This window comes from Stylophora pistillata, chromosome 4 (assembly GCF_964205215.1).
Source record: "Stylophora pistillata chromosome 4, jaStyPist1.2, whole genome shotgun sequence".
Classification (NCBI taxonomy): Eukaryota; Metazoa; Cnidaria; class Anthozoa; order Scleractinia; family Pocilloporidae; genus Stylophora; species Stylophora pistillata.
The window spans coordinates 14,580,377-14,590,729 of NC_142522.1; the positions used below are offsets into that span (position 1 = coordinate 14,580,377).

Consider the following 10,353-nt stretch of genomic DNA (forward strand, 5'->3'; position numbering starts at 1 on the left):
TCCTATTTCGCTGCCATTTAACTACGACTCCCTTTTCAGAGTTTGTAAAAAGAAGGCCGCATCAATTGGTTCTTGTCCTGGTTACCTTGTACCCTGTTCCTTGAATCAGATGAAGACAAAGCCACTAGTGTTGTGCAAACCTTGTGCTAGCTTTCCTACCAATGATAGATCCCCATCTAGAATTAAAATTCTTCCGAGTATTGCGTACCACGTAGCCATCCCTTTTCAGTAACAGACTCGATGTGACAGGGTTTCTACAGTTACTCCTTTATTGGAATTATGCGGGCACTTTGCAACGTCCGTGTTGAGTATAGCGATTACAAAGACTCGCATTTAAACATTTTTAGTGGTGGTTAGAGCCAAGAAATTTTAATTCGTCAGCTGGTTTTAGTTTAAATCCCGTGGGATCGCCTATTTTTCCGTATTTGTCCCAGACAAGGAAGATGAGATCAAAAGGGAAGTAAAAGTAATGAAGTCCAAATCTCACAAAACACTGTCACGGAGTCGCTCCAACATCTGTAACAATTTATGTACTTTATTGGGGGCTTATGTAAGTAAGTGAGTAAGTAAGTAAAGGCTTTATTTAATGAGGGCAGCACTAAAATAGTAAGGAATACTAATAAACCAGTGGCCCTCCTAGCACTAAAAATACAATAAAAATATTAGAGATATTAAAAACTATAGCTTAACTACATAACAATGAGCTATGGAAATTACAGAATAAAATTATTTAAAACCTGTTGGTCATTGAAAATGCTCTTCCAGAGTGATGTTTATATGAATGTAGGCCCGTTTTAGTCAAAATTATAATGATAAAATGACCCCAAAGAGAGTTTCTCCAACTCACATTTTTGGTCCTACAATGCATTGCAGGGCCTTAGCCCGAGTGTTTTCCCACTCAGTTTTGGGTCTAAGCCATGTTTTATTTGTATGACAGCAAATCTTTACCTTGAAATAGGCACCACGTAAATCTGAATTTTTTATTTTTCGGGATGGATGATTCAATAGATTTGTTAAAACGCTGATATGCAGAAATCAATCGAATTTCCCAGCTGATGAACTCAAATCGCACACGTACTGTGACAGCTACTTCAAGTTCTTCTCTGACACAAAGTTTAGTTTGTGGACTACAGCGAAGATCCCCGACTATCCAAGGAACAACTCGTTGCAGTTGTACCTCTGCATCGAGCAGCAAAGGCAACCCTATTTCCACACAAAGGGTTGGTCATCTATCAAATGACATTGCGATCAAAGACATAATTATTGTGGGTCTAACAGTATTCAAAGGCACCAAGAACTCGGGCGGAAAATGTCTGTCTTCATGTAAAAACCAGAATATAAGCCTATTTGCCATCAGCAAAGGGTGGAAAAAAAAACGCTGTACAGTGAAGTCAAAGCACAGTCTCCTGACGAGTGAAAAGGTGTGGAATTCAAATTTCTCAAGAATGTTGCTGGCGTTCTGGTGAAACCCAAAATGGCCAAAAGGAAAGAATAAATGGAAGTATTTTGCTTAAGAGTATTGCCTCTTTAAGAGCTGTCTATGTACGTTTAATTGCTGAAGATGACCCTTAAAGAGATGGAAAGTGCTATTTAAAGAGGTATGGATGAGTTCATGTCCGAAAGGAGCCAAGAGCCAAGTGAGGAAGAACATGTAATGCATCTGGGATGAGGGGACAAATCCTCAGATGACCCAAGCCAAGATGATAGAGAACAACAAGCAGTTGAACCAACTTATATTCAACAACATGGTAATGGATAACATGTAATCCAACCTGCAGGTAACATGGAAAAGCCAAGAGATAATGGAGGCCAACATCTTAGCAAAGTTGATTACTTAATGATTGATAACATTACCACCAATATCACTGACCAGTATAAAGAATTGCAAAATCAATTTCTCAACTTAAAGGAAGCACAAGATAAAATTTTACTTAGGGGACAGTAAGACATTGATGACCCCTTAAGAGATAGAGGGAAAACCAACTTTATAATAGCTGAGAGGGACAACCTCTTTTATGATGCATTATCTGAAGTATCATTGATTTACAACCTAAGGCTGCCAAGTGAGGTAAAGTTTATGGCTATGCGAGCCTAGGATTTTGAGGGCCTAGGAAAGATTTATTCAGGTTGGTCCTCAAAGAAATCAAAGAAAAGTTGTTTAGCAATGGGACTCATCGAGCACTTTGCAGAACATTTTTATACGTGTGGAATTATAATGGCATTGAATGTACTACAGAACGGTAAAATTCCCACCTTCTTGTCAGAGGAACAACTTCAGGAACTTATGGATGATTCCCCTGACCAGTTTCAGCTTGCATTATCAATCTACGAAATGTAGTTAGAGTCCTACAACTGATGGGAAAGCTTCCTCGATTTTTGTACCTTTTCAGACCCTCAGGAAGCAGACTTGACGTTAGGAATCTTGTCCTTTTGTAAGATCCTTTGGAATAGATTAGCTGACTCAAATCATTGTATTGTAGAGTTGAAAGTCTTTTTGTAGCTGTTTCTTTTTTTTACTGATAAGCTCTTTTCACAAATGAGGTAGGCAAGTTAATTTCATTGTCAAGAGTTACTCACAGAACTTTCCTTGTTATTGCAAACATTGTTTTGTCCTCAGACCATTTTGTTGTACACTTTAAATTAAACCTTGTACTTTGTACTCTTAATTTTAACATTATTCACCACTGCGAAAAAGTCAGCAATCACCAAGCAAAAGATCTTAACCAAAATGCTACGTTATGAGAGATGTATCTTTCTTGTCAACAAATGTTATTCAGCACAAAGAACTACGCAAATGGGGGAACCTTCCCAGGTAAAAAGTCACCCGGGATCTATGCGGGATCCTGCCAATCCCACCCGGGATCCCAGATGGGAATGGCGGAATCCCGCCATTTCGACCTGGGAATCAAAGATGTTCCCCCCTGGGATCCCGCCTTAAATGTGGGATCCCATCAATCCCACCCGGGATCCCGGGTGGGAATGGCGGGATCCTGCCATTCCTGCCTGGGAATCAAAGATGATCCCACCCAGGATCCCAGGTGGGAATGGCAGGATCCCACCACCTAAGGCGGGATCCTGCCATTCCTGCCTGGGAATCAAATATGATCCTACCTGGGATCCCACCTTAAATGCAAGATTTTCACATCCCAGCCGGGATCACAGGTGGGATTAGTGGGATTTAGGCAGGATCTTGCCAATCCCACCCAGGATCCCGGGTGGGAATGGTGGGATCCTGCCAGGGAGTCAAAGACAACCCCACCTGGGATATCTTGCCTTACAGGTGGGATTTACATATCCCACCTGGGATTCTGATACACACCTGAGATCTTTGGCAGGATGCCTACCTGCTGCCCAGGATCCTAGGCAGGATGTTAACCCCACCTGGGATCCTACAAAGGATTTGCACATATTCCACCTCAGATATGAGGTTGGATTCACAACTCACTTGGGATCTTAGATATTGGCGACATCTATGCAACCTGTCTGGCATCTTAGGTGATATTAACATATCCTGTTTGGGATAAAGCATAATTCTGAACTCAGAATTGTGAGGGAATTTACACAATCAAATAAGGTAATTTTTATGACTTAATCTAGCATAGACTTTAGGCAAAAGTTGTAAGGCTGCATGTGGTTTGTTATTCCACCTATGATCAAAAGCTTCTACCAGTTTCAAACATCTCTGGAAATAATAACTTATGTAAGTTACAAAACGTTTCTCGTGCTCAGTCCGCGCGGGACTGGTAATCTACGTCATGTATTGTTGATATTATGGTATGTACCATGTGCTCGGACCTCCAGAAGTCAAAGTTCGGTCCTAAATGCTTGTTTATTTTTTCTCATGAATGTTTTCTTTACGTTTCCTGCGAGTCCACAAATCTTGTAAGTATGTTGTCACTGTAGTATTTTCGTTTCGCTTCGTTTTGTTTACGTTTGTTTCCTTTTTTGTACAGTCCAACCAGATCTTCGTGATTAAAACCTTATTCGAGTATTCAAGTCTACATTTGCGTTTGAAAGATTTACGTTGGATTCGCGGTTATCGTCTTAGATTTCGTCGATTGTGCAGTGGAATTATCCGTTCTTTGATTGATCTTGTGCCATCAATAATTTGTTTCTTCGCTTGTGGATCGGTTGTGGATTAACATGGACTCACGTGGGTTGAAAAAGAAAACCGTTGAGGAGGCCGCTCATGAGAGAATTCTTCCCTTAAAGCGTAGCCGGTCTGGTTCAAAGGCAGTCGTCACCAGAAGACAGCGCGAAGTAATCGAGCCTATGGAGAACTCTGACAATGTTGATCAGGTTAGAGCGAAGTTTCTTGAGTTTGAGTTAGCTATGAGAAATTTGCAAAGGTACTCTGTTCTACTTCCAAGTTGTAAGAACTCGCTCCAAGAAATTGGATACTTGAGCAAAATCGAAAACCCTGACACTCTCCAAAAGATCATTGGAAGGCTGCCACTTGGGCTAAGCCAGAGATGGCGTGAAAAGGCTGACCACATCACAGCGGATTTGAAAAGGGAAGTTACTATTGGAGATATTGCAGAATTTGTCGAAGCAAAGGCTAGAATCGCCAATCACTTAGTGTTCAGGAACATCTATTCAAATGAAGACAAGAACACTGCTGCAAGCGCTGGTTCCAAACGAAGACACAGAACACCATCAAAAGGAGCACAAAGGTTCTGCTTTCACGACACATGGAACTACCCCAGAAAGCCCCACTGACCCTCCTAAGGATGACACCGAAAATGTGCCGAAGAAGTCGAGTATTAAGTGCCCACTGTGTAAAGAGAGTCATTGGCTGTCACGCTGCCAGCTGTTCAGAGAAAAGACAGTCGACGAGCGAATTACTTTTGTGCGTAGTAGAGGACTGTGTGATAATTGTCTCGTGGCAGGACATATGACGATGTCTTGCCCCAAGCAGAGCTACTGCCAGATAGTCGGATGTAAGATAGGTCATCGAAAACATTCTACATTCTTACACCCGAAGAATGACAAACCAGCCAAAACAGAACCAGCATCAACATCTGAGACTCAGTCGAGCAACACAGACAATGAGAAGCAAAATGATCGAGCACGAAGCTGTTTCACCGAAGTGGTTGGGCGCGAAGGAACGTGTAGTGCCACTGGGGCCGGAGCGTCAGCTACAGGACTAGCCATAGTTCCAGTTAATGTCAGAGCTAAGGAAAAGGAGAAGATGGTTCAAACCCACACGTTTCTGGATCGAGGATCGAATACTACGTTTTGCACCAACAAGTTGATAGAACGTCTGGGCACAACAGGTAGAAAGGCGACATTGTCTTTAACTCCCACGAATAGTGATAATGTTAAGAGTGAGAGTCTGGTGGTCAATTTGGAAGTTTCCGATCTACAGGGACGTAATGTTGTTGAACTGTCTGATGTTTTCTCGCGAGTTAAGCTTCCAGTCACACTTGATGACATTGCAGTTCAAAGTGATGTGGAAAGGTGGTTATACCTGAAGGATATCGACTTACCTTATATTGATGCCGACGTCGAATTGCTCATAGGCAGCAATGCGCCCAAAGCTCTTGAGCCTCAAGAAGTGCAGAGAAGTGAAGATGGTGGCCCATATGCTGTGCGAACACTGCTAGGATGGACCATCAATGGCCCACTTGGTAGGCCAAGTAAGTTAAGCCGTACTACAAACCGTATTCAGTCTCATGTTCTCTTGGACCAGCAGTTCGCGCGTTTCTGTGAAATGGAATTGAACGATTCGCAGTTCAGCATCGAGAAAGGATTGTCACAAGATGACAAGAGAGCCCTTACCATGATGGAAGAGTCTGCCGAATTTCGCGATGGTCATTATGAAATTGCATTTCCTTGGAAGGTCTTCCCTCCTTATCTACCTAACAACAAGTTAGTCGCTGAACGTCGCCTTGGGTTGCTGAAGAAGAGACTGGTGCAGGATCTGGAACTACACCGGGAGTATTCTGTATTTATGGATGACTTGTTTAACAAAGGTCATACACGAAAGGTTCCTGAAGATCAGCGTGATGGTTCGCCCGCATGGTACTTACCTCATCATCCCGTCACTCACCTGCAAAAACCCGACAAGGTCAGGGTGGTCTTCGACTGTGCGGCAAAGTTCCAGAATAAAGGCTGATAGTTTCGAAAGAAACTGTTTGGGGCTGCGTCGGTGGGAGTAACGAAATAATTTGGATATATCAACAAAGCTGAAATGGTAATTTGGCTTTTTAATCATTACGGTGGCCAATTTACCATTTCAGCTTTGTTGATATATCCAAATTATAAAGTTCCAGAATGTCTCGCTCAATCAACAAATATTGCAAGGACCCGATTTAACCAACTCACTCACTGGAGTTCTGACAAGATTTAGAGAACAGCCCATAGCCATTATGGCTGACATCGAGAAGATGTTTTATCAAGTACAAGTACCAACCGAGGATAGCAGGTATCTCCGTTTCCTGTGGTGGCCGGGTGGTGACACGGATGAAGAGCTAGAAGAATTTCAAATGCTAGTTCACCTTTTCGGAGGTGTTTCGTCCCCTAGTTGTGCCAATTACACACTGCAGAAAACAGCCGATGACAAAGCAGAACACTTTGACAAAGACACCATTCAAACAGTAAAAAGAAATTTCTATGTTGACGATTGCTTGAAGTCTGTGGAAGATAACCAACAAGCAAGTCAATTGGTCAATCAACTACGTCAGTTGCTGGCTAGAGGAGGTTTTCGTTTAAGAAAATGGATTTCAAATGCATATGATGTCATTAAGTCAGTCCCCATGTCTGAGAGAGCCGCATCCGTCAAAGAGCTCGATCTCGAGAGCTTGCCTGTAGAGCGTGCCCTCGGCATTCAGTGGGATGTCCAGTCAGATACATTCCGTTTCAAGATTGTTGTGAAGGACCGACCCCCAACGAGGAGGGGTATTCTCTCTGTCATAAGCTCAATTTATGACCCTCTGGGATTCATTGCCCCGTTGATTCTGCCTAAGAAAGCAATTCTGCGTGATCTGTGCCAGAAAGGATTAGACTGGGATGACAGAATTCCACATGAAGATTTAGTGCGTTGGCAAGACTGGTTGAGGGAACTTCCTGAACTTGAACAGTTCGCCGTTGAACGTTGTTTAAAACCCAAGAACTTCGGCTGCATAGTGTCCAGCCAAATTCACAATTTCTCCGATGCATCAAGTGAAGGATATGGTGCTGTTTCGTACCTTCGAGTCCTCAATGAAGCTAAAAATGTCCATTGTGCCTTTTTGATAGGGAAGTCACGACAAACGCCTCAGAAGTCAGTTACTATCCCTCGCCTGGAGCTGTCAGCCGCTGTAGTTGCCACTAGATTGAACAGGATGATGCAGCATGAGCTGGATGTTCCAGTGGATGAAAGGTTGTTTTGGAGCGACAGTACATGTGTTGAGCTATATCGTGAACAAGGAAAGGAGGTTCCAGACGTTCGTTGCGAACAGAATTACAACAATCCATGAAAGATCACGACCAGACCAGTGGTACTATGTTGGTACAGGTTCTAACCCTGCTGACGATGCATCTAGAGGACTTTCCGCTGAAGAGCTTATCAACAAAAACTGCTGGACCAGTGGCCCTTCCTTTCTCTGGGAAGCAATGGACTGCTGGCCTAAGCAACCCGACGTTCCTATGGAAATAAAGGGAGATGATCCCAAGGTAAAGAAAGAAAGGAAAGCCTTCTCAGTAGCGTCTACAGTTGAAGTCGACTTCTTAAACCGAATGGTGCAGTCCTGTTCCTCCTGGTATAGGCTCCAGAAGTTGATGGCGTGGATACTACGCTACCGTTCTAATCTTCTGTGAGAGTGTCGTGGACGAAAGGAAGCCAGTGCTAAAGTACTCCTCTCTGGGAAACCCAGTCCCATCAGTGTAGAAGAAATGCACTCTGCTAAGATCGAAGTCTTGAAGTATGTACAAAGGCAAAGCTTAAGTGAAGAGTTGGTGTGTCTTGAGGATAAAGAATCAGAAGTTGTGCGCAAGAAATTAGTCTGAACCAGCCGCACACTTTCTGTCAAGAAATCAAGCTCAATTGCCAAGTTGGATCCGGAGTTGCGCAATGGCCTGCTGTGTGTTGGGGGAAGATTGAGGCACGCACCAATTGAACAAGAGCGAAGACGCCCTATAATACTGCCAAAGAATCACCATGTTGTAGATCTGATCGTCAGGTATTACCATTTGCTTTCTGGACATTCTGGTCAAGAATATGTGCTCTCTTTGATCAGAAAGAGTTACTGGATTATCAAAGGAAGAGTCAATGTGAGAAGAGTTGTAAATCGTTATTTAAGCTGTAGACGAAGACAGGCTCCGTCTGGAGCTCAGAAGATGGCCGATCTTCCTGCTGACAGGGTCACACCTGATAAACCCCCTTTCAGTATTGTAGGCATTGATTGTTTTGGCCCGTTTTGGGTAAAGAGGGCCAGAAGTCAAGTCAAGCGCCACGGTGTCTTGTTTACGTGTTTGGCTACCAGAGCCATTCACTTGGAAGTCGCCCAGAGTATGGACACGGATTCGTTTGTAAACCCATTGCGCTGCTTCATTGCAAAAGGAGGTATCCCTGAAGTGATGAGGTGCGATAACGGGTCAAATTTTGTTAGCGGAAACAAGGAACTCCAAGAAGCTATCTATGAGTGGAATGAGAGTCGGATCCATGAATTCTTCTTGCAACGAAATATCAAATGGCTCTTTAATCCACCATCAGGATCCCATTTTGGCGGCATATGGGAGCGATGTATTAGAACTGTCAGAATGATTCTCCTTGCTATCATTAAGGAGCAGCCATTGGATGATGAAGGGTTAACCACCCTGATGTGTGAAGTGGAGTCTGTTGTTAATGGGCGTCCCATAACGAAATCGTCAGATGACCCATGGAACTCTGAAGCTCTTACGCCGAATGATTTACTGTTGTTACGGTCAGGTCCGAATCTCCCTCCTGGCGTGTTCAGGAAAGAGGATGGCTACTCCCGAAGAAGGTGGCGTCAGGTACAATATTTGGTCGATGTGTTTTGGCAGAGATGGGTTAGAGAGTACTTGCCACAGTTGCAGGAGAGGCAGAAATGGGCTTATCCATCACGGAACTTTGCCGTTAATGACATAGTACTTGTGGTTGATGATAGAGTACGAAGATCTTCATGGCCTCTTGGTCGGATTATCGCTGTACGCAAGAACAGCACGGATGGGTACGTGAGAAGTGTAACTGTGAAGATCCGAACATCGCTGTATGATCGCCCTGTTGAGAAGATTGTTCTCCTGGAGTCGGTGGAGATGTCAGAAGGCATGAAATGAAGCATTACTGAACTGAACTATGATATGATTCAAACTTTATATTCTCTCGTAGAACTGTTAGATATAATGTTTTGTTTGCGTCAAGTTTCTTTAAAATCTTTGTTCATTATGTCCGATTTTAGGGGCCGGAATGTAAGTTACAAAACGTTTCTCGTGTTCAGTCCGCGCGGGACTGGTAATCTACGTCATGTATTGTTGATATTATGGTATGTACCATGTGCTTGGACCTCCAGAAGTCAAAGTTCGGTCCTAAATGTTTGTTTATTTTTTCTCATAATGTTTTCTTTACGTTTCCTGCGAGTCCACAAATCTTGTAAGTATGTTGTCACTGTAGTATTTTCGTTTCGCTTCGTTTACGTTTGTTTCCTTTTTTGTACAGTCAAACCAGATCTTCGTAATTAAAACCTTATTCGAGTATTCAAGTCTACAACTTAGACACATTTAAGTTTATATCTTACCTCACATAAAAGTATCAACAAGATTTACCTTGGAGATTGAAACTGGACTTAGAAATCTGTAATTCTTCAAAATGTGGACAACTACTAAAAATTTTCTATACTTAATCAAACAAGGAATAATGAATTAAATCAAACAAAAAGTAATGAATGAAAGAACAATGGGATTTTTACAAATATGTTAATGTAACACTAGCAATATGGAGTAGCAAATATGGTGTTCGAGCTTGGGTGTTCTTTTTGACAAAACAAAATATTACTCACAATGTAGTTGAACAGTTTGTATAGGTCAAAGAGACAAGTTAATCATGTTCTACCAAGTTTGGAAATGTGCTTATCGTTAGCATGTCATTCCCACAAGTACTAACTACCATGCATATTCTCTTGATGTTGCACAGTGGTATGTAAAAAAAATTCAATGACCTTTTTGTCACTGCCAAGTGGTGGATTAAAACACCTGAATTGCATAGGTTATCTAAAAGATGTGATGACAATGTTATCCCTGACATCAAAGATCCACTTGGTGTTAACTTTGTTGTGACTGCAGCATGGTTGTTTTTTAAAATTAAAAATATCTCTATTTCCCCGAATTAAACTTTGCCCTTCCCATCCTCATATT

At 42.5% G+C, this 10,353-nt stretch overlaps 3 protein-coding genes and 1 pseudogene across 3 annotated transcripts; 3 read left to right on the plus strand and 1 right to left on the minus strand.

Moving 5' to 3' along the window:
* The first annotated feature begins 4,600 nt into the window (after positions 1–4,600).
* On the plus strand, positions 4,601–6,118 carry LOC148732572 (uncharacterized). Its single transcript, XM_088757867.1, has one exon. It carries the CDS (start codon positions 4,601–4,603, stop codon positions 6,116–6,118), a length of 1,518 nt encoding a protein of 505 aa, XP_088613993.1.
* Positions 6,119–6,371: 253 nt separating this feature from the next.
* Positions 6,372–7,460, plus strand: LOC111320970 (uncharacterized). Its single transcript, XM_022923722.2, has one exon. It carries the CDS (start codon positions 6,372–6,374, stop codon positions 7,458–7,460), a length of 1,089 nt encoding a protein of 362 aa, XP_022779457.2.
* A 136-nt stretch (positions 7,461–7,596) lies between these two features.
* On the plus strand, positions 7,597–9,279 carry LOC111320980 (uncharacterized). Its single transcript, XM_022923734.2, has 2 exons — positions 7,597–7,742; positions 8,163–9,279. Exons 1-2 carry the CDS (start codon positions 7,597–7,599, stop codon positions 9,277–9,279), a joined length of 1,263 nt encoding a protein of 420 aa, XP_022779469.2.
* A 757-nt stretch (positions 9,280–10,036) lies between these two features.
* Positions 10,037–10,353, minus strand: part of LOC111320988 (uncharacterized) — a 2,373-nt pseudogene continuing 2,056 nt past the window's right edge.

What these genes read in the sequence shown, in the direction of transcription:
- LOC148732572 (XM_088757867.1), top strand. Translation starts at nt 4,601, where the DNA reads ATGAAGACAAGAACACTGCTGCAAGCGCTGGTTCCAAACGAAGACACA.
- LOC111320970 (XM_022923722.2), top strand. Translation starts at nt 6,372, where the DNA reads ATGGCTGACATCGAGAAGATGTTTTATCAAGTACAAGTACCAACCGAG.
- LOC111320980 (XM_022923734.2), top strand. Translation starts at nt 7,597, where the DNA reads ATGGACTGCTGGCCTAAGCAACCCGACGTTCCTATGGAAATAAAGGGA. An exon ending in GTGCAGTCCTGTTCCTCCTG is followed by an intron (nt 7,743 to 8,162) that starts GTATAGGCTCCA and finishes TCTGATCGTCAG; the next exon opens with GTATTACCATTTGCTTTCTG.